At 37.1% G+C, this 24,192-nt stretch overlaps 1 protein-coding gene across 2 annotated transcripts; it reads left to right on the top strand.

Annotated features, from left to right (window-relative positions):
- Positions 2,806-23,774, top strand: LOC109218794 (protein MICRORCHIDIA 6-like). Of its 2 annotated transcripts, none has more exons than XM_019383209.1 (20): positions 2,806-3,395; positions 4,066-4,412; positions 4,678-4,752; positions 4,875-4,909; positions 6,759-6,837; positions 6,959-7,048; positions 7,121-7,196; positions 9,006-9,084; positions 9,744-9,872; positions 11,655-11,753; positions 11,843-11,944; positions 12,040-12,186; positions 13,399-13,491; positions 14,391-14,442; positions 14,551-14,662; positions 14,969-15,264; positions 18,134-18,243; positions 19,677-19,750; positions 23,284-23,326; positions 23,443-23,774. In XM_019383209.1, exons 2-20 carry the CDS (start codon positions 4,073-4,075, stop codon positions 23,551-23,553), a joined length of 2,142 nt encoding a protein of 713 aa, XP_019238754.1. In that variant the 5' UTR covers positions 2,806-3,395; positions 4,066-4,072; the 3' UTR covers positions 23,554-23,774. The 2 variants fall into 2 exon arrangements, with proteins under 2 accessions (XP_019238754.1, XP_019238809.1); XM_019383264.1 differs by having other exon boundaries at positions 3,566-4,412.

Here is a 24,192-nt window from a genome sequence, read left to right as displayed (position 1 = left end):
CACTTATAATTAACAAAAAAAAATGAATTTAAAGAAGAAAAAATTCTTTTCCCCTCAGTTTTAACCAAAGCAGCCCCCCTCCCCAACTTCATCTTCTTCCTTCCAGAACCAAAACCAGCGCTACCCCACCCCACCCCACCCCACCCCCATTCATCTTCTTCCTTCTGCCCTTCTTCTGCGTCTCCTTTCCCTTTTTCCTAATCCACTCTCCATCCAACTAATTAAAAATAAATCTTTTCATTAAACCCCTTCCCCTTCGCAAAGAAAACAAACACAAATCGAATCAGACCTATGATCTAAAACAACTAAAATTGAGAACAAACCAAGGAAGATCAGAAGGATTACACACAATCTAGGAGAGAACAAGCTTAGCAAAGGAAGAATATTGGAACGATAAAACAACTACTATTTTACAAGGGAAAAATATGGGCTTATTTGTTTTTTGTTTCTCTAATTTATTATTTTTGGTGTAAAATTATCGGTTGATTCAAATAATTGGTTGTTGTTTGTGTGTTTCTATTGGAATGAAGGTATTGTTAGATGAAAGAGGGTGTTTATCTAGTGGAACCCCCACCTCCACCCCCATTCATCTTCTTCCTTCTGTCCTTCCTCTGCGTCTCCTTTCCCTTTTCCCTAATCCACTCTCCATCCAACTAATTAAACAGAGATCTTTCCATTAAACCCCTTTCCCTTCGCAAAGAAAACAAACACAAATCGAATTAGACCTAAGATCTAAAACAACTAAAATTGAGAACAAATCAAGGAATATCAGAAGAATTACATATAATCTAGGAGAGAACGAGCTTAGCAAAAGAAGAATATCGAAACGATAAAACAACTACTATTTTACAAGGGGAAAATATGGGCTTATTTGACTTTTGTTTCTCTAATTTATTATTTTTGGTGTAAAATTATCGGTCGATTCAAATAATTGGTTGTTGTTTGTGTGTTTCTGTTGGAATGAAGGTATTGTTAGATGAAAGAGGGTGTTTATCTAGTGGAGATTTGGTGGTTTTTCGCAGCTATTGTTGCTGCAATTTTGCTGCTTTTTCCGGCTAGCTCGGGATTAGTTTTGGCTCGGCGGATATAGGTGAAGCTCTGGAGGTTATGGGCAGTAAGTTTTTTTATGAAAGGCGACATTTTTTAGTGATTTAAGTGGCAGGATACATAAATTACCACCCGAACTTGTACCCCAAATCCCCATTACACACTTTTTCATCAGGAAAATATTTTTACACACTCAAACCTTTTAGATGTATGTCTATGACACGCTATTTTTATGACGTGGCATGCGCGTGCTTTTCACACAAAATAGGCGAGTGAATTTTGAATTTTGATATGCCACATGTCCCTTTTTTATTCTTTATTTTTTTATTTTTTTAATCATCATCTTCTTTGTCAAGCACAAGCAAGCAACTCTCCGGCAACAATGGAGAAACGAAAATCCGTTTCTTTTTTCTCCAAAATCCCACCAGAAAATATTTCATGCTCTCCCTTTTGTTCTATATTTTCTCCTATATTTCCTTCCATTCTTTCTTCTCAAAAACCCCTCTTAAAAAATCTGAAAAAATCAGAGATCTTGACCCCAAAATTTATCATACCTTTACCATCTTTTTGTTGTTTATTCTAACTGCTTGAGGCAATGGGTTGGTTCCTTTAAATTTATTCTAGCATTAATGTGATGATGGTGAAGTAGGGACTGCGAACGAAAATATAGATTTGAATGGAGGAAGTGGATGTGGATTCAAGGATAGGTAATGAAGAATAATTGTCGGTGGGGAATTTTATGCTTAATAGTATAGTCGGCGGCGAAAGACGCCAATTTGGAAATATTTTCTTCAGAGGAGTATGGTGGTGTCGAGAGACGACTATGGAGGATGGGTGGCAGAACATTGGCTGAGTAAGGATTTCATGGTGGTGGAGATTGGGTGGTGAGAGATGAATTTTCTTCCTGTTTTGATGCACATGAAAAATGAAGCATGTAAAGCATGTCTTGGTCAAATAGTGAGAGGGATTTTCGGTGACTGGGGGTTCACGGCCGGGCGGCGGTGGAGTTTGTGCTTGGGAAGAAGAAGAACAGGAGTATTTTTAAATGTTTTCTTTATTTTTCTTAAGTTAATACACGTGTCGTCATCTCATTGGTGCGTGATATACACTTATTTGAAAAGAGTGGTCAAATACAAAAGTGGTGTGTCATAAATACACATTTGAAAGGTTTAGGTGTGTCAAAATGTCTCCGTAATCAACGGGTGTATAAGAGGGATTTGGGTACAAGTTAAGGTGGTATTTTATGTATTCTGCCTGATTTAAGGTGGCTTAGTTGGAGCTTTAGTGGTTGAATTTCATGGAAGCTACGGTGGTTTCATGGTGGGTTGCACTTGAAAGAAGAAGAGAGGCTAAGCTGAGGTATTTCATGTTTTTTCTTTTTAAAAAAAAATCAAGCTGCAAAAATGTATCACGCGCTCAAAATTTGGTTAGCAATCACGCATATGCCACATTAGCGACATGTGTTTACTTGATTTGAGTAATAGAAACTTGAAGTGTCTAAATGATAAATGGGTCGATTCAGGTGCTCAGCTGGTCGTTGAGGACAACTTCTAAAGGGCCGTTTATGCATTTTGCCTTTGTTAAATATTCACTTTGAGCGGACCAAAACTACTCAAGATATATTTAAGGGGCTATTTATCAGCCTAACCCAAACATAAATGGCAATTTTTGTCATGTTCTCGTACTTTTTTTTTGTTTTTTTAAAAGGCGAAATCACAACGTACTGAACCACGGCTGCTTCAACGAATTTAACGTCTTATTTATTGGTGTCCGTCAACAGGTCTCGTCATATTCAGCCCTAGCTCGTGGAGCTTTAATCCACAGGGACCAAAAGGGAGGGACCTCGAAACATCTTTCTTTGCCGTTTTAGTCCTCAACCTTTTTGAAATCTTAACCCCAGATTCCCTGTCAATACTGTTTCTTGAATTCTTTCCCTCCTCTTCAAAAAGATTCCAATTTTTCCTGTTACTTTAGATCCCTAATTCCTTCACTCAGATTAACACCCACCATATCTTTTATTTATTTATTTATTTATTTTTGTTCGCATTCGGCTGCTGTAATTGAACCAAGCAGTCACTTGTGAAGTTTCTGCAAAATTAACGTTTAGGGTCTTTTTTGAGTTTCTAAGTTGGAGAGGGGAAAATAAATAAGGAAGTTGAATGTGTATGCAAGAAATTGAAGAGTAAATTTTGAAGACCTAGAACTTGCTGTTGCGTCCGATATGAAGCAGTTGTGGGACGCAAAACTGACTGTTCATGCTGTGAAAACTGAAGTTTGATATTGGTGTTCCACTGCTCTGAGGTTTGAGGAAATTTTGTTCCGGAAACTGTTTGAATTCCTTTCATCAGGTCTGTCGTTATCTTCAAGAAGTTTGATTTCGTTGCCATTATTTTTATTGAGTTTTTCTTACCTAGGACTAGGAGATGTACATTAGACTTACATGCACCTTGGGTTTACATCAAACCAACACATTTATCACTTAACCAAGTGATATGTTTTATTTTTTGGATAATGGCAGTGGACCGGTACTAGGTAACTCTGTGCACCAAGGTTTGGGCAAATGGGGAAGAAGTCACCTAACATTTTTGCCTCCACTGGATTTGAGCCTGAGACTGCAGGGTTTTCAGCGCACTTCATTGACCTAGCCACACAACTTAATTTTTAACTGCTGAGTGTTAAATTATATGATTTGGCGTAAAAATCGTCGTGTAAAATATGTGATTACATTTGTCCAGTGTTTGGTTATTGGTATTAGCTGATACCAGTATAATATTTTATACAAAGTCTTGGTATTATCTATCCCATATTGGATGTGGGATTATAGTCCCAGGATAACCTTGTCTCAAACCAAACTAGTCCGAAGTTATCACTGGTCTTGCTTATCTGCTTCCGTGGGGCAATGTTCCTTTTGTGCTTTCACTCTTCTTCAACGTTCTATCATGTTTGCCCCTCTAGTTCTCTAATCTATTTTGAGCCTATTTATTTGTACTTACTTTCCCTTATTTAATTTCTTATCAGTCCTGGGATGAATTCTACAAATATGGTTGGCTTGTGTAGTAACAATCTTGGAGGTGTGGAGACAAAGGCTGTTAAGTTGGAACCAGGATTGGTTGAAAGTTCAATGCCACAAATGGAATACTGTGAAGCTGACCCCTTGCCATACCAAAATACCTCAAGCAGTTGTGGAAGGCAAGATTCTGCAACTACTGAGCAGAGTGGCACCACCGTCTTGGATCAAGATCAGTCTCCAATAGATGATTCAAGTCTTTGTTCTACATCACAAATATGTCCAGCACCCCTATCTCGCCAGTTCTGGAGAGCTGGAAATTATGATGAGGGGCTTACTACTAAGTCCACCCTTAAAAGTATTATACTTTGAAGTACTTAATTTTACCTTTTTAAATTTACTTTTAGCAAATGATCATTATGTTCATTTGGGTAAAAGGACCATATGAAGTGACAACTAGTTGATTAACCATGCCTGCTAAGTGAGTTCTGCTGAGTAGTTGGTCAATTTTTTTCTTGATTTTGCTTACCCTTCAGTATTGCCTTATAGCCTAATTCTTTAACTGTAATTCAAGTAGTATGTGTTTTTAATCTATAAGATTGTTGCCATCTAATTTGTCACAGAGGGCTCCAGTTTCCTTCACATTCATCCCAAGTTCCTTCACTCAAATGCAACTTCCCATAAATGGGCATTTGGTGGTATGTGCAATTGCTGGTTGATTTTTTGTTTTCATATACTTGCATTGTGATAGGTTTACATGTATTGCAAATGCTATTACCCGAGTTTTAACTTAGTTATTATTGTTTTATGGTGTCTAAAGCCTTGGCGGAGCTTCTTGACAATGCTGTTGATGAGGTAAGCCTCTTTTCAAGCTTATTCTCCTTTTTCTTTTACTTTCTGTATAGAACCAACTGCCTTCCACTTTAGGTGGGCTATACCTATTTTAGGGGCACATTTTTTATCATCGTGATAGCTGAAAATTTCCAAAAATGATAGACATGGAGAGACGACTGTTCACTATGAACAATGATGGTATCTATCATACATGAAAAGAAAGAAAAAGTTACAGCGGGCTGAAGAAGAAGTCCCAGAACAAGTAGGGTAAAGATAGATATAAAGGAGATGGAAAAAATAGAGGTAGGTGAAGAAATAGAGGGAGGTGGTGAGGAGTCCACCTTATTGAGAGAACTTAATTAGTCGATACTCTTATAAATTTATACTCTGGTGAAATAAAGCTATCTTGTGTGGTTTGCGGCGAGGGGAGCGATTTTGACCGCAGAAAATCTGTGAAAGAGAAGGATCACCTATGTTAGTTGGTGCTAGATCATCTCTTATTGCATTGTAAAGTGGCTAATCGGTTGTGGAGAGTGATCCTTAATTTGTTTGGGGTGCAACGGGCGATGCCGGGTACAGGAAGCGTTGCATAGTTGGGTTCACATGAGTGGAAGAGATGTCCAAGGGCATGGAGTGTCGCTCCCTTAGCAATCTTGTGGGTGATACGGAAAGAGAGAGATAGGAGGGCTTTTGAAGGGGTGGAACAAGATTTTGTGAAATTGCAAAGTAGTTTTTTGTTCCTAGTTTCTTTTTGGTGTACTCATGAGGTCCGTATTTGTATAGAGGATTGGATCTATTTTATTGAGAACTATATTTTGGAGCAGGTTCTCTTTTTTGGTATATGGCTTGTATACGGGTTTAGTCCTCAATTGTTAATAAAAATATTTACCTTGTCAAAAAAATAAAGCTTTATAGTACTCATATAGTAGGATCTATTAGGTATAACAGGGCAGAAGCAGGCTTCGAGTTCTTGAAATGCTGGAAACTTCTGAGAATGCTGCAAAATATGAGCAGAATGGCTGAGGCCTTTCCATATGCCATATTTTGGGCAATCTGGGAGGAAGGCGTTTTTGGGGAAGGAATATTCAACCCCACATAGAGAACATTTTTCTTTCGGTGTATTTTTGGAGCACATAGCAAATCCCTGTCTGTATAGATGACTGGATACAGTAGGAGCTAGTTCTTCTCTATAACGCTCTTTCTTGGATGCTGGGTTACCACTCTTTGTTCTTAATAATAACTAACTTATTTATCAGAAAGGAGAGCACATTGTAAAAATAGAAAAACTTCTTATTGACTTGATTAATAATGTAAAATAGGTGATCCTTATATTGGACTGGATACATTAGGAGCTAATTCTTTTCAAAAAGTTCGGTAGATGCTTAATAATTTGAAATGTGAAGAAATGGAGTAGTTAGTGAAATGTCACAGAAGTTTGGAATAGTATAAAGTAATAAAATTTATATATTATTTAGAGTTGTTGGAGCAATAAAAAAATGCAATTCAAGGAAATAGGTAAACTTTTCCGTGACAGTGAAATATGAAGAAGATCTAATTTATGCGCGCAAGCTGACCCACCTGGACAACACCGTCATCGGAAAAAGGATAAAAATTAAAAATAAGATTTAATCTAATGGGAGTAATACACTGGACAATGTAAAATGGTCCAGGCCTCTGGATGGGATATGTATATGTTCAAAATCTGGGCTAGGAGTAGTTTGTCTTGCTGAATAAAGTTTATTCTGGGATCCCCTGGCCCTGATGAGTGTGCCTTTTAAGGTAATGTTGAGATACTGTAACCCTTTTGTCCAAACCTTCATGCTAATGCTTTCACTTTCTATTTTGCACTTTTGTTTCTTCCACTGGTTAGATACAAAATGGAGCCACCTTTGTTATTGTAGATAAAACCTTGAATCCAAGGAATGGAAGTTCAGCTTTATTGGTTCAAGGTATTCCATTTCTTTCTTGTTTAGTGAATAGCAATTCATACTGATGCTTTGATTGCTCTGGTTTCAGTTGAATAAAAAGGTTAGAATATGAGATGGTAATTCTTTCTAATCTTTGTTCCAGATGATGGCGGTGGAATGGACCCAGAAGCCATACGTCGTTGTATGAGTTTTGGATTTTCGGATAAGAAGTCAACTTCAGCTATTGGACAGTGTATGCATGTTAACTATCATGGTGTCCTTTTCTGTGTCATGTCTTGTTAATTGCTAACTTTCAGCATTTTAGATGGAAATGGTTTTAAGACCAGTTCAATGAGACTTGGGGCAGATGTTATTGTCTTTAGCCGCTGCACAAAGAACAGGTGTGGTAGTTAATTCTTGCATGTGCTGGTTTATCTTTACTTTTTTCTCCCTTTCTGTTTGATTAGTTCTTTTCCTTTTTCTTTGGTAAAAACAACTACAAGTCTTTTATCTTTGATCGCTTTTTGGTGCACTCATATAGCCCCTATTTGTATAGAAGAGTGGGCGTCTTTTGTAGAGAATCATGTTCTGATGTAAATTCTCTACTCTTTGGTTTACTTCTTGTATACGGGAGTTCTCTCCCTTTTGATTAATACAATTTACCTTATCAAAAAAAAAAAAAAAACAACAACTACAAGTCTGTTAGCAGTTCTAAAGAGCCTTGATGATTTCTTTGACTTGTATTTTGCGAAACTCCCCCAACTTTTTGGGACTGAGGCATGGTTATTGTATTTTGTGAGAGTCCCTTTTATGTCTACATGGTTACGGTTGCTTGTTGGTGATAATGGAAAAATAGGTGTGAACTGGTCATGCTGGTCCAAACAAGATTTTATGGAAATCTCCTCGTATACATATTTGTTTTTTGTATGTATCTTGACATGCCAAACTCAAAAAAATCAACTTTAGAAGTTGCTTCTCTGTGATAGGTATGTTGTGCATGAAAAATGAAGGTTTTATTCTGGTGGACTTCTAATGAGTTCCCTCTCCCAAAAGCTGGATAGTTGAGGGGAAGAGAAGCATTTCACAGATTAAGATTGGTTTATCTGCTTTTGAGTTTGTATGTGTACACACAAACTCCTACTTTTTGTCTAAATGCTGTTAGTCTAGCTTTGAAGGTTTGTAGAGAACTATCGATATTGTATTTAATATATACATATACACACGCGCGCACACACACACACACATATGTATGTATGTATGTATACATGTATATAGAAAATACAATGCTGATGGAGATCGAGTAGAATCAGCTCATTTTCAGTATTGCCAAAGTGACTTTTTATTAATAGAAAACAAATTACCATGTTTAAAAATTAATTCTTTTGAAAGCCATAGACTGAAACATGCTTTGTCCAAGTCCTTATGTAAACAATGTAATTTTTTTTTTTTTTTGGGTTTTGGTGGCTTCTTATGTCTTGTTTAGAAGCACACATTACCTCAGAGATGTTGATCATATCGTCAGGAGATCAACTCCTTTGTGTTTTGCTTGCATCTTCTGGATGCTGATTGATAAAATCATTACTTGATTAAAAATTGTCCTAGACTGTCACATGATCTTGCAGATCTATTAGTTATCTTTCTAGGTTATCAATGTTGATCTTTGCTTACTATAGCCTATAGGAGAATCTTGCGGAGGACTTAAGAGGTTTTTGTAAATATAATTTGAGGGGCTTGGTTTCCATTTTGAGGAGCATGTGCAATTAAAGTTGAATGGAGAAATGTTATTTTTTGACCTACTTGATTATACACAATTTAGATGTTGATTGAGGACTTCTGTGAACCTTCATGAAATTTATTTTTTTGCCTGTAGAAGAGCTAACAACAGTTTCTTTTCTCGTTTCTCTATTCTTTTTCCTTTAAGCTGCTTTAGTTTCCTGTTCTAGCAGAGTTGTCTCCACCTTAAAAAGATGTACAATCCATCTAATGCATATAGCTTCAGGGAGGGGGCATTGCCTTGAAATCTCTAGGCCTAGCCCAACAACTACCATCCCCCCTCCCCCGAAGAAAAAAGAAAAAGTAAAACACAATTTAAACTAGAAGACGTGGAAGGTTTATTTCTTTTGTGACATCAGTTGCTCACCCAGGCCCTGGTCTATGCTCAGGTATGAGGTAACCCCATCTAATCTTTTATATGTTGCTATTGTGACCAGGAAATTGACACAAAGCATTGGGCTTCTATCTCAGACATTTCTGTCCCGAGCAGGCCTTGACAGAATAGTGGTTCCTTTGGTGAGGCTTTTTCCCTTTCCTCGACTAAGTGTGCAATTGAGTTTAAATAGTCTTAATAGCTCAAACCATGATATGGCGGTTTCCCAAACACCCTTTAACTTTGTAGCTACAATATCTTGTTCTTCTTTTACAAATATGGTACAAAAAGTCAAACTAATATGTTAAACTCCTCCTATTTCATTTAACATCAGATGGATATGTGCTTTCTCTCCATAAAAAACAGCAACATTGCCACTACTCTAGTTTTAGTATGTAAAGTTATTAACAGAGTAGCATTTATCCTTATCCTTTAGGCGGTTTTTATAATATGCTTCTTGTGATATATTAGCGTTTCAGGTGTTGTATCAATTAGGACTTTGATGTTGATTTCTACCTTTGTCTGATGGTCTCTTGCTTAATTTGGGTCTCCAAATTTTTCTTATGCGTGTCTCATTATTAGATAACTCCTCCTATTTCCCTGAAAGCAAAATGAAAAAGGACAAAATACATTCATACATGGGGGGGGGGGGGGGGTTACCTGGGTTCTGCCCATGTGATCATAAGTTGTTAAATAACAGTAACCAAACATCAGTTACTGCTGGTGACTTGTAGTTCTCGCTTTTTATTCTCCTTCTAACCTTCATGCTGTATGCCTTAAAGTATTCGTTCTGGTGATGCAGATTGACTTTGAGTTCAGTTCAGCAGCTGGAAAATGGAACTCATTACATGGTGAACAGCATTTTGTGAGTAACCTCTCCTTGTTGTTGCGCTGGTCTCCATTTGCAACAGAAGCAGAGCTTCTTAAGCAAGTAAGTTTTGGTGGCTTTCAAGATTGTTGCCTTCTTTCTGTCAGTTTTTTTTTTTTTTTTTTTACCTTTTTATAATAAAACTCTTTTCTTTCCTTGGCTTTCTTTCTTCATGTGAGCTCTCCTCCTTGCATCTTACTGGGGAATACGAACCAAAAAAAAAAAAGAAAGAAAGAAGAGAAGCAATTATAGATATAAATCCAACTTGTTTCTTCATTCTTAAATATGTTGTCAACCTGCGAATCACTCTGTGGTGATGATCTATATTAGACTCCTCTACCAAGGCCTCCTTTGAAGTGTCAGTTATATTCATATTTTATTCACCATCATTGGAAGTATACCTGGGTATTTAACTGTACCTGAAAAATATTCATGGAGATATAAGTCATTATCTTTTTTATGAGCTGTTTTTTTTTATGAGCTGTCTACCTTAGAGATATAGACAGCTCTAAGGTAGTACGTCAAAAGTTACAGATTCAAACAAGTCCACGGTCATTCCAAACAAGGAATCAACATCATTTTCATAGACAAGGTTGCACCAAAAAGCTAGCAAAAAGTAGTACATCTGTGCTTAAGGCTATGTATATTCCTCCATTTGCCTTCAAAATCTCTGTTGTGTCTTTCTGTGTCTACCAAATAACCATTGGTATAGTATTCCAAATCTTGCATGCCAAAAGTCCATTCTGGAGTGTCTGCATAGCTGGAAAAAAGTTGGGTTCAACATAAAGGCGTTGGGTTTTGTTTCTAACTTGTCTTCAAATTGTTATTTAAAAATGATAATGCTGCTTTGTCTACTGATATTCTGATCTAACTGTGGTGCTGATGACAGGCATACTTCCAGTATTACTTTGATAGATAAATAGCATTTGAAACTTCTTTCAACCCCACTTTTAGCCACCTGAACCAAGTAATGAGGAAAACAGTCTCCTTCTTTGTCAAGTACAAGTCAGACTGGGTAATCTTCCTCTATAGAAAAGACCTTATATAGGGATTATTCCATTTTCCTTAATTCCTTTTATAGCACTTCCATTTTCAAAACGATGCATGATGGTGTGTGTGACTAGGCAAATTGATTCATGCCTCATGCATTAAATAATGATGCGGATTCTTAAATCTTGCAAGTCCGTGAGTGTCACGAGTGGAATGGTTTAAGTTGTTTTTAGCTGATTTTATAGTTGAAATTGTGGCTAAAGAGGATTCATGTAGTCGACACTAGCTTGTTTGGGATTGAGGCATAATTGTTTTATAGTTGAAATTGTTTAATCTTTTTCCAAGTACTTGAAATTGTTTTGTGAGTAGTTAAATTTCCTTTTCTGGTTGTCTTTTTTTTTTGTTTGGTCATGGTTGTCCGTTTAGCCTACGATTAGTTAACTTTCATTTTGAATATTCCAGCATGCAGTAATTTACTGCTCCAAAGTTATTTACTTATCCTATCAAAAATTGAAATAAAAAATAAAAAAATTTACTGCTCCAAAGTTGAGACTTAGCAGCAGGTTTTGGTGACATAAAGTTGTCAAACAGCTTTAAAATTCACACGATTTTCAAAATAACCTTCTCAAAAAACAAACAAGAAAATCACGCTGCTTTCCAGACATTCAAATTTAGCCACCGAAACCTTGGCTAGCACCTACTGAAGTTGTCAAACCAAATATAGTTCTCATCTTTATTCCCTGGCAATTCCCTCTTTCCTATTAAAGCTTGCTGTGTTGCATTTACAATCCTGTGAGGCTATTCCAAAACTTTTACCAATATTGACTTTGGCTCCCTCCCTTATCTAATTTGCAGTTTGATGACATTGGTGATCATGGCACAAAGGTGATTGTCTACAATTTGTGGTGTAATGATGAAGGGAAAATGGAGCTTGACTTTGACGCAGATCCTGAGGTTTGGTTTGACTACCTATATAAGATTTCGTATTTCTGATTGTTTCATGAACTGTAGCTGTATTTTGACTTCTATTTCTCTAACTGCAGGATATTCGTCTTTCAGGGGATGCAAACGAAAAAGAGAAGAGTGGCTCTCGTATTTCGGCAAGTGACCTGCATCTTGCTAACCGTCTTCGTTATTCACTACGTGTACGTTATCTTCCTTGTAGTTTCCACTTGATACTTCCATTTTTAAATCAGAGGATTACTGGTCATTATCTTCTTGGTGTTCCCATACTGAACAGGCATATTTATCAGTGTTGTACTTGCGGATCCCAGACAACTTCTGTATTCTGTTGCGTGGACGGATTGTTGAATGCCATAACATTGCTAAGGATCTCAAGTATCCTGAATTTATCATGTATAAGCCTCAAACTGTTGGATTCAAAGAGGTACGTATCAGAGTTTGCCTTCAATGTGAATGGTAATTTTGGGTGATATATTATATAATATATTTTACACACTCCATCCCTTTTCATGAGGCAACAGTCCAGTTATGAATATTAAGAATTTATTCCTTTTGTATGTAATCTTGGTGGTAGTACAAGTAAATGTCGATGTTGTTAAAAGCAAAGCAAGGGGTTATGACTTCATTGGTGAAACCATGCATTTCCGAGAAGTGTGAACTGAAACGTTGGTGCAAAGTGATTCAAAAGAAAAACGGTGGTTTTTTTGTATCTCAACCTTGAGAACTTGGTTAACATTGCCATTATTGTATATTGGAATGAAATTAGTCATTTTAGTTGCAATTTAATTATTACAGTACTAATCAATATGTTTGACATTTCGTAATATTCCACATATTGTGCGCTTCACTTCTCGTTTCAAGCCCCATGGACCTTGTTGCTTTTAAAATCACCGGTAAATATTAAATATTTTTTGACAAGTTCGTTTGGTCAGGAATACAATCTATGATGCTTTAAATTAATAAATTTGGATTGCTATATGAACTTTAACTTGTAAATTATATCAGGAGCAAAATATTATTCAAAGAGTGTCAAACATTTTGGAATTTTGACAACCAGAAAGTGTGTTTTGAGTATGCTAAGAGGGAGGGAGCACTTGTTACACCTTTTCACACTGATGCTCTGAACATTTCATTTTTCTTGATTTGTTAGACCATTATATGCTTGCTTATAGTTTGACTCTTTTTGCACAGCAGACATAATTTCTCCTTAAAATTGTACGCATAGTTTTTTTTGATAGTAATAAAGTTTTACTAACTTAAAGTACAAGGCCATTTAAAAGATATGCATAAAGTTGGCCTAATTATCAGCATTCCTATTTACATTGCTTTACCTTTCTTGATATTTATAGAGAGTAGCTTGATCTGGGTTTTAGAGGTCGAGACAGTTAAGGAAAATCTAGAATTGTTCACATTTTGAGTTAGTAATTGTGAAGTCTTATATTCTAAGTGCTCCATACTGTAGCATTTGTTTTTCCTTTGTCTCAAAGTTGTCTCCAAACTGGATCAGATACTTATAATGCTTGACCTTTGACTATCAAATTACTTTTGCTTTCCAAAAGTTTGCTAGTAACATATATATTAAGTTCCTATATTTCCAGAACTTCTCCAAATGTTTCCTTTCTGTTGGTGGTCTCAGGGTTCAGTCATTACTACAATTGGCTTCCTAAAGGAAGCTCCAGTGGTGAACGTTCATGGGTTCAATGTCTACCACAAAAATCGTTTGATATTGGTAACTAGCTTCTCGTGTTGCTTTATATTTTTAAGAATTTGTGATTTTGAACTTCTGAGAAAAATTGGCTTTGTTTGTACTTGTCCCCAAACCTTGAAGGTAGCTGGATTAGCGTCAAATAATTCCAAATTTAGAAAAACTGACGGATCATGACATAGTTTCCTTGTTAGGTAAACAGGTGCAAAACACAACAAAAAGAAAGGAATATTGATGAGCTATAAGGAGTATAACACTTTCTAAGTGTGCACCACCTACATCCAAATGCTTGAGTACCTAGTGAGGTTCGAAAACTGGATTATAAGGACGGATCTTGGAGTTTGCCCATTATCCTTGAGAAATTTAATGTCATGAATAATATGAAAACTGCTTAAAAGATGGGTGATATTAATCTGGTTGATTGTACAGTTTAACTTCTGTTTCACTTGCTTGGCAATCACTTTACCGGTCAAAGATAAGGAAAGAATACAAAACTAAAAAGCTTGCAAAGGTGGTAAGCTTCAAATGCGATTACATTATTGAGACTTGAGGACTCGTTATTCACGTTACATTAGTTAGGACTTGAGGACTCTTTATCGTCCATGTTGCATTATTCTCCTTCTTCATGATGTTTAGAAAGCAGGCCGGGGCTGTAAAGTTGATGATGGCCTTCTTCTTTTTGAGGAAAGTGAATCAAGCATTTAAAAATCTAGCTGTAAATATTTTTTATTTAAGAATTTCCACTTCTTTCTTCTTCTGGTTTGTTCTTTGCTTTACCTGCTCTTTCCTTTAAGGATTGTTTTCTGGGTTAGCAGCGACCTAAATTTTGATGGATTATTCTTATATGAACTGATTCAATAAATAAACATTTTTTACTGACCTTCTCCTAACTCCTAAAGTCTTACATCTTTGTAACTTTGCAGCCATTTTGGCATGTTGTAAGGTACTCTGATAGTAGAGGCAGAGGAGTTGTTGGTAAGAAGCCTCTGAACATCTTTGCATTGTTCACTGTTCTTTATGCTTGTATGACTTTCCCCTTAACCTGGCTAGAGAGGTTGATTAATGATTTCCTTCGCCTTCCAGGTGTTTTAGAAGCAAACTTTATTCAGCCAACTCATAATAAGCAGGACTTCGAGAAAACTCCTCTTTTTCAAAAGCTTGAAGTACGCCTAAAGGAGATGACATGGGAGTACTGGTAAGTAATTGCTTGAAATTAAGAAAAGGCCAATGAACTGTTTCTGTTGTTGATTGGAGGTAAGTTTGCAAGCATTGGCCAATTAGATTTTTTATCTTATCTGCATAGATTCAGGCAGCATCTACGTGCAGGTATCTAGGAAATAGAAAAGATGCTTTTAGCTTGCATAGTCATCAATTTCTTGTTTACCAGAAATCATGCAGTTTTTTCCCTGTATATTCATGGATTAGATAGGAAAGGCAGAGCTAAGTTTTTCATAATCAACTACCTAAATATTGTCCTCACTTAATGCTCATCCTTTGACAGGGATTATCACTGCGGGCTCATTGGTTACCACCCAAAGAAAAAACCTCAGGGACCGATAACTCCTCAGGCTTCATCTGAATCTAGACAACAACATGGCACATATAAACCTGTTCTCTTGGGTAAAAACTCCTTTAGTGCTGTTGGACCAATAACTCCTCAGGCTTCATCGGACTCTAGGCAACAACATGGTTCATATAAACCTGTTTTCTTGGGTAAACACTCCTCTGGTGCTGTTGGTTCAAACATTACAGTACGTGGAACTGTAACACCAGTCTTTCAAAATAACTCTAGACAAGGTAATCTGTCAATGAGAGCTATGTCTCACCTCTATAATGGAGCTATCCTAGATCATTGTGCTTAGTATTTCATGGCTGAGAGGATTTTTAACGGTCTTGATAACCAGAATGGAGCTTTTCTTTTTCCTCTTTTGGCAATCTAGCTTTACTTTTGAGGCCTCTTTTTCGAGCAATAGTATCCGACTTTTCTCTTTTTTTTTTTTTTTTTTTGCATACCTATTTTGATAGCGCATTACATGATAACTTTGTTCTTTTTTAATTTTGAACTTTGGATTAAACTAAAGTAATTGTCAAACATCATGTATAGATGACCTTAATTTTCATGTTTAATGACCATATTCTCGCGCACGGGTCTTGTCGTCTCCTTTTATGTTCCGTCGGGAGATCATGTTGATCCATCTAAGTAGAATCAAAAGAAAGAATTTCAAAGAGAAAAAAAATCGCAATCATCTTCTTCACCATAGTTTCTACGTGAGTTCTCTATCTCCCCCGAGCCCAATCATTAATTTCTAGCATAGCTTGGTGTTTTGGATGTCACTCGCCAAAGCTCCATACATGCAAAGTTTTTTGTTGTTAATGGTAATGTTCGAGCTAGTTTACGTGCACCTCAACTGTTCCATCGGGTATCTGCTACCTTCCACTAGCATATGTACAGGTTAACTCGCTCACCAAGACTTAGGCAGGTGGGAAGAAGTCACTTAATTTTTTTGCCTCTACTGGGATTTGAACCTTGATCTCCCATGATTTTCATCCCATCTTATTGACGCTAGGCCACACACTTAGGTCCGACCAAGCATTGTTCTATGTATCTCTTGTTCATCTCAATAGTTTTCTTAACCATCTTTCCTCCATGCTCTGGTGTTACAGTTTGGCCATTCTTCCTATTTCTTCACCTCAACATAGGTCATTGTCATAGGTGGTACGGGGTCACCACTCTTCTCAACAAATCTCTGTAACATTCCAGCTATATCTTTTTGTTATAGTTATGTGTAAATAGTCCTAATCCTATATGTAGTAGGATTAGAATATGTCCTAGTCCCATATGTAGTAGGAGTAGAATATGTTCTAATCCCATATCTAGTAGGAGTAGAAGATGTATTATATATAGGGCTCATTGTATCAATGTTAATAATAGATTTTTCTCCCGTGCACTCTCACATGGTATTAGAACATCAGTGAGAAATTATCGTTGTGCGTCATTCGAGCGACATTTGGGAAGAAAAATCTCATCACCGTGCAATTTTCCGGCAACTTCGTCTTGTTCCCGGGGTTCATCACTGCTACAGTGGTACTGTGCATATACCAGTACCACCATCAGATCTGAAACCCTTGTGCGACCAAATCCCAGAAATTCCAGTCCCATCGGAACAGAGAAGTCAGTCACCGTGCGTCTTTCCGATTGACGACTCTTGATTGATTTGCGTTATCTCCTCATCGGTAAGTGTTGTGCGAAAACCAACACTGTAGTCTTGTTCGGAAAAGTCAGGCGACAAAACCCCTAGTCAATTACTCCGGCAGAAAGTCACTTGCGCCGCCAGAACTAGGGTTTCGGTGAGCTATAGTAACTTTTCCGACGCGTGTGAGCTATTCCGGCCACTTTTTGACAAAGCTTCTTGAGAACAACTTACTCGTCCAATGATTCCGAGCCTACCCATATAAATTGCATGAAATTCTGACAACTTTTATTTTTTTCCGGCTCAAGCAGTGCACTTTCCCCCGGCGTGAACAGTAATTTCCAGAAAATCTTTTTGTTTTCTGGTGGTGTTTTAGAACCTATTTTGTGTGTGGAATTCGGCTTAGTCTTCGGCGACTTTTCGGCCAACTTCTGTTTATCAGCAACCACGTGGTTTTGTTGCTCAGGGGGAGTCTAGTGGCCTTGTATGTCGAATGATCAGTTTGCAGTTATTTTCACCAAGTCCCTCACTGGTCCTCGTATTAGTTCTGTATGTAACAAGCTCGGTACATATGATTTGTATGCACCGGCTTGAGGGGGGAGTGTTAGATAGTTATTTGTAAATAGTCCTAGTCCCATATGTAGTAGGAGTAGAATATGTCCTAATCCCATATGTAGTAGGAGTAGAAGATGTATTATATAGGCTCATTGCATCAGTGTTAATAATAAATTTTTCTCCCGTGCATTCTCTCACTTTCCAACCTCCATTTTTGTGACCTCTGGTACAACTATGAAGTTTCTTCTCCACCTTCTTGAAACCAATATTCTGACGTATCTGACAAGGTCGTTGAAATTTAGAGGAACCAAATATTCATAAAGTTGCTTTGGATTTTGCCCTTTTTTAGACATCCCCTTTTGTTTCCCAAATCGTTACAGTATCTCGCATCATATCCACATCAGGATTCTTCACCCTGTGTCTATTTTGTTAACAAAATTCCTCCTCCTTTCAGTCCATATGTACCTTTGCAAGCTCCCTACAACAATACAAAATGATTTTTCTCCAGCTATGAAGAGATATCTCCTTTCCATCGTAGTGGTAGGGGAATACAAGTATTGGTTTATATTTTCCTTCACCATGTTAACGTTGTATCTCCAACCCGCCGGCATAAAATCAGGTTTTGATTACTGAGGAGAAAGAAAGGATGATCACATGCTCTGGTACAATGGATCTCTTTTTCCGTTTGTCATTTTTGTAGGTTGTCAATGATTTAGTTACTATGAAGTCTTTAGTTTTGAGGTAGGAGTGGCAATTCCCCCAAAGCACGCAATTGTGTATGGTTGCCTGCTTGAATATATGAATCACCATCTTTTACTTTTTGACATTAGATGAATCGCCATCTTTTATTTTTGACATTAGAATTCTATGTATAACCTTTTTCAACCATTGACAACAATACTGTCTGCTGTGAACCTCAGGAGCTTCAAAAAGGAAAGAAGTTGATCGTCCAATAGAACATGAAAGCTTGAAACGGACAGCTGGACTAGTAGTTGATTTATCTGGTGGTGGGCGAAGTCAACAAATTCTGGTATGTATTATTAATTATGCTCTCCTTCCACTAGTATTGATTTGTATAATTGCATCTAGGGGTGGCAAACGGGCTGGTCGGGTCTGATATGGACGGGTCGAAAATGGGTAATACAAAAAACGGACAAATTATCCGAACCGACCCATATTTAATACGGAGAGAAAATAGGTTAACCGGCGGATAATATAGATATCCATATTATGCATGACTTCTTGAATATCATCACTTTTGGGAGAATTCCTAGTCTCCCAAACTTGAGGAACTCCCAATTTGAGTTATTGCAAAGGTAAAGGATAAACCCAGTGATTATCTATTTTTTAGTGGATAATATGGATCTTATCCGTATTTGACCTATTTTTAAAAAGTTCATTATTTAACCCATTTTTAGTGGATAATATGGATGAATAACTATTTTTAATCCGCTTTGCCACCACTAGTTGCATCCATAAGAAAACATGGCATCGCTATCCCTAGGTATCTTGAAATCAGAATTGGAACTTTGGATTTGGCTTGTGAAAGATTTTTGTTTAGGGATATTTCCACATCTTGTTTCTCTGCCAAACCTAGTTTGCTTTTGGCGTTTGACTGCATGTTGATTATGCGCTATAGCTCGAAGAAGGAATAAATTTGCTTACCAATTACCATATCGATTGCATGATATCTATAGAATAATAGACTTGATTAGCTGAAGTTCTTACTCTTGGATCTCATGTTAAGTTTAAGAGGTAGCTTCCCCTGCTGTGGAAGTACTACGAATACTTGTTAAAAAGGGACTATGAGGGAACATGTTAATTAGTAAATTTTTTCCGTATAAATGATTAAGTTCCTTTATCTTTCTTCTTTATAATTATTTTGACATGCCAAAACCTACTTACTGCCAGAAGCCTCCAAGGCTTTGGTCTAGTGATAAAAGCACAATGCATGATGTGCAAGTCATTGGCTTGAGCAATAATACAGGCAAAAGCCAAATATTTAAGTGGAAAAGGATAGAGGGGCTGGTCTATTACCCACCAAGTTTTGAACTGTGCACCACTAGCCCTTTGGTATTTTCGGTTATCCGGAAAAAAAAGCTACATATTATCTGAAAGAAAATACCTCGTGCTTTTGTGTTAGAAGAGCTTTTTTCTGTGGGTGCACTGCTCATTGCCTATTTTAATGTTTTCAACTACTTTCCTCATTGTGTTAACAGAATTTAAGTGGTCTTGAATTGGTAAATAATGAGTACAGGTTAATGTGGATTTTCTCCTCAATCTTTTTGTCAAGATCTTGTTATTGGTCTTAGTCGCTGATTTGCATATAAGTTACTTTGCCTACAGAACTATGATAGATTGGTCACAAAGATGAGACATAATGAACTGGGCATTTATAAGAAAGTTATTCTACTGTTCTTTCTTTTCTCTTTTCAATATCTGCATGTCTTTTGACTGTTGTAGACTCCCACTTCAAGTGGCTTACAAGATCAAGAGGCTGCCCACTTTATTCAAGAGAATCAAAAGCTCCGTGCCCAGTAAGTATATACTTCATTAATGAGTCTGTCATTTAATGCAAGTTCCAAATTATGCTTTTTGCCTTTTTACAAGAAGGAAATGCGGGGATGACAAACAAGTTATGTAGTCTGACAACTTCTCTTTTCTCCTTATATATATACACACACACATTATAGAAAAAGGTATAATACATAAATTCCCCTTTCAATTTTGGCCGTGGCGACCTATAACTCTCCTGTGCTTGTCCGGAGTGGATTTTTTGCACCCTTGAGCGCTGACATGGCAAAGAATTTGTATGCACCTCCACTGAGGTGTGTGAAAAGTTGAAAAATAAAGGCCAAAAGTTTGGTGTTCCTCTTCTTTCTCTCTCCTTTTTCAAAATCTGGTTTGGGTTAAAAGTATATCAATAGTCCTGTCGGAAAAAGTCTTTTCCAGTAACTTTGTGCTTAATCACTTTCTCTTCATCACGTGATTAACGGCCATCCGCTTCACATCTTCACGCACCATTCTCTCTCTCTCTCACTCACACACACACACACACACACACACATAAAGCTTCCTTCAAAAAAAAAAATCACACCCAGTTAGTTCCAAAGGAACTTCCATATTTTACAGGCACTTGGCTTCCAGTTCACTCATGCTCATTCCATCAGCTTTTTCTCCTTATGGCACGGGCACTTGACTTTTTACTCTAGCTTTTACCTCTGTTTTTTCCTGTCTTTGTACTTAAACTTTTTCACCCCGAATTTAGGGGTGTGCATTCGATTTATCGATTCGGTTTTGACCCTTATCGATAATTACTTATCGATTATCGATTTGTACATATGCTTATCGTTACCATTTCAATAAGGTTTCGATTTTTTCGATTTCGATTTATCGATTTTTGGGGCTTATTGATTCGGTTATCGATTACACCAATAAGAAAATTTGCGGGATTCCACGGAAAGTATATCGCTATAAACACGCCTAACTAATATGGACCAAAAGAAGCTAAAATAAGACAAACACCGTTTATAACATAAAAATTGTGTCAACAAGCACATGCAACGAAACTAAAGTAAGGGATCAAATGTATGCCACCAAATAAACCGATACCAAATAATCGATTCGATTTATCGATAAACCGATTCGAATGCACACCCCTACCCGAATTCTGTTCCAATAATTGTGACCTCTTCTTTTTTTTTTTTTTTTTTTTTTTTAAGTATAATTTTCAATGAGAAATTCTCCTCTAGCATTTTTCATAGATAAGCAAAGAATGTTAGAAGAGAATTCCTTGTGCAATGAGATGTTTAAGACAGTAGTAGGAAAACTTGATGTACCAAGCCATGAAAAACCACGCTTTGCTTACTGAAGTGTCTTACAATCTCATTTAAAAGCTTAAGTTATTAGAGAAAGCACACTTTATTTACTTAATTATTTCCTCCATGCCCCAAACGTCTGGGTTTGATTATTGTTTATGGGCCAGACACGTGAATTCTTATTTTTGGGCAAAGGTCCGAATTTTCCCTTGAACTTTGCAAAATGGTTCAGATTTTCCTTCCATTAATAGTCGAGGTTAGATCTGCCCTTGCTATTACAGAATGAGCTAGATAACAACAAAGGATTTCCAGCACATGGGCCTTTTTTACGAGGGAAAAGGGTCAAGTTTACCCTTGAACTATGTGAAATGCTCCAGATTTTCCCCCGCACTTTGAAGAAGGTCACAGTTCCGGTGCCAGTAACGTCGTCTTCTTCAACACTCAGAACCTCCAATGGCGAGGTCTGTCTATCCCCCAAGCTCAAATTAACCACCATCAAGGCTCAAGCCTCAAATCAACTCAAATGCAAATCAAACAATGATCAATTGCACCATCAAATTGAATTCCTACCTTTGCTGGAACTCTATCGACACAATTCCATCACCAATCCTTCTTAGATAACCAATAACGAGGACAAATCTCCATATTGATCCCCTAATGCTAAAACAAACTCAGCTACACAATATTCAGCTTCTAAATCATTTGCAGCAGTGTTATGGCGGTCAAGGTGGAATTGTAATGGTTATGAGCTAGTGGTCTTCTAGAGGAGGTTAAATGATAATGGGGGAAGTAGTAAAGATGAGGGTGGCAGAGGGATCACCTGAATGGAGTAGTTTCTAAGTGAAATTTTCGTTTGTTCTTTCTACACTTGTCTTAGGGTGAAGTGGTGGAGTAACAGTGGTCTTCAGGTGGTATTCTTGAGAGTGGAGAGAATCAATTATTATGGTGGTGATCGATTTAGATGGATGAAGGACAGTGGCTGAGAAAAACAAAGGACCATTTCACAAAGTTCAGGGGCAAATTTGATATTTTTCCTTGTAAAAAAGGCTCATGTACTTGGAAAGCCTTTCCTGTTAGTTAAGGCATATCTAGCCCATTTTTGTGATGACAAGGATAGATCTGACCTCACTAGTCGGGCAAATATTTTTATAATGACAAGGTTAGATCTGACCCCAAAACTATTATGAGCGGCAAATTCAAACCATTTTGCGAAGTTCATGGGCAAATATGGACCTGTTCTCCTTTTCCCTTTTTTGGTTGATGGTTTTTGTTGATGGTAGCGGTGAGATTCAAACCCAGGACCCTACCTTGCTCTAACACCTTGTTGAAGTGTGTGACTGTTTCATCTAAAAAATTAAGCTATTAGAGAGAGTACACTTGATTTTGTCTTAAACAAATCATTTGAAGATACACAACTCAACTTCCATAACATGCCAGTATGTGACATCAGTACATATTAACGTTCTCATCAAGTTCTTAAGCACAAAGACCAAGCAATACCCACTCTCCCCAAAGACCCATCCATTTAACGCACAGATCATTTTCCATTTAACACTGTATCCAATTAAGAGAACCCATTGCTTCAAACTACTAGTTAATACCAAAAAACACAATACATACCCATCAGCGAGAAGCAGTGGGTATGGCGACCATGAAGAGCTTTGGTCAAGGTCTAAGCATTTGAGTGTTACAGACCATTTCTTTCACCGCAATGATGGTGTTTCCCGGTCAAAAAAAGGGATAAAAGGGTGTGTTTTTCTAGGAAAAGGTGAGAGAATTAAGGATTGATTGGTCTTCAAATATTTGGTCAATATTGGAGTGTGAAGAAGATGACAATTACAGAATAATCAATGTAGAAGCTGACAGAAGCAGGAGAAGACTAGGGTAAAATAGTTCTGGTCTCAATGCCATGATGATGATCCAGTTTTGGTCTCTCAAGGTGGTAATAACTCTGTTTCAGACAAATTTAGGGGGGGTATAATAGGTCCCCAAGTTGAAATGTGTAGTTGGAAAAAGGGAACAAGCGATAGGGGATATTTATGTGTTATCTCATAGAAATATATAAAATGTCAAATACATATGTGTCTGTATGTCTGTCTCTGTGTTTGTGTGTGTGTGTGTGAGAGAGAGAGAGAGAGAGAGAGAGAGAGAGAGAGAGAGAGAGAGGGAGAGAATGTGTGTGTGTCATTATGTTTGCCGCACCATTGTGTATCCCCTGTAATTTTATTAATGTGTAACTACTTTGTTCCCAGGTGCTCGGATTTTGAGAAGAGGGAGGAAGAACTTCATGGGAAGGTAATTAAATAACGTTTTGCCTTAGTAAATTTCAGTGTTGCATGCAATTATTCAATCATCAGTAGTTGAAGGCAGTACCTGATTTCAAATGAAAAATCATCATATGTTTGTTCCAGGTTAATAAGCTTCGGAAGGAGCTTAAAGAAGCACAACGTACCTATGCACACTTGCTAGTGGAATCAAGATTATTAGACAAAGTCAAGCCGGAAGACGATGTAGTTCTTTAAGGAAGTGCCCCCATCTTTGTACTGTTGTTAGCTCTCTTTGCAAATGAATTGTAATTTTAGCTTCTTGATAAAATCTGGTTCCTTTCTCTGTTCTGGCGGTTTTGTACCAAAATCTTGTTTTCTTCTTTCGTTAATGGACCAGAATGGAAGGTGGAATCGAAGTTTTCACTGTTTCTTACAAGTCTCATTCTCGATTTTTTATTGTTATGGCTATCATTCAAGGACTATGTCCTGAAAATTTGAACTGAAAAACTGAAATTCAGGGTGCACTGGTTAATTCTTAAATAGCAGTCCTTAAAGTGGCTACATGATGTCTCTTCTACAAGAACTATATTGATCTAGACGTCGGAGTGGGCCTCAGCTTACTCTTACCTCGTTACACTTGGTAAGCTAGGCGTTTCTTGATGAAATCCCGTTATAGAGGGGTAAAAACATAACAAGATTTATATAGAACTAGTATTATACTAAATTCAAACTCAACCTAAGATTAATAACTATAGTTATAAGTACTTAATAAAATATCTCAAAAACATACTAAAACAATTAACTTAGGAACTGTTTGTCCATGTATATTATTTTCTTTTTTAAAAAACTCTTCTTTAAAATATTGTTTGGTTATACATTTGAAGGTGAGTTTCA

This window comes from Nicotiana attenuata, chromosome 1, assembly GCF_001879085.1.
Source record: "Nicotiana attenuata strain UT chromosome 1, NIATTr2, whole genome shotgun sequence".
NCBI classification, from domain to species: domain Eukaryota; kingdom Viridiplantae; phylum Streptophyta; class Magnoliopsida; order Solanales; family Solanaceae; genus Nicotiana; species Nicotiana attenuata.
Note: the sequence above shows the minus strand (reverse complement) of the source record. Positions and strands in the feature narration are given on the sequence as shown.

What these genes read in the sequence shown, in the direction of transcription:
- LOC109218794 (XM_019383209.1), top strand. Translation starts at nt 4,073, where the DNA reads ATGAATTCTACAAATATGGTTGGCTTGTGTAGTAACAATCTTGGAGGT. An exon ending in AAACTGTTGGATTCAAAGAG is followed by an intron (nt 12,187 to 13,398) that starts GTACGTATCAGA and finishes TGGTGGTCTCAG; the next exon opens with GGTTCAGTCATTACTACAAT. An exon ending in AGGAAGAACTTCATGGGAAG is followed by an intron (nt 23,327 to 23,442) that starts GTAATTAAATAA and finishes TGTTTGTTCCAG; the next exon opens with GTTAATAAGCTTCGGAAGGA.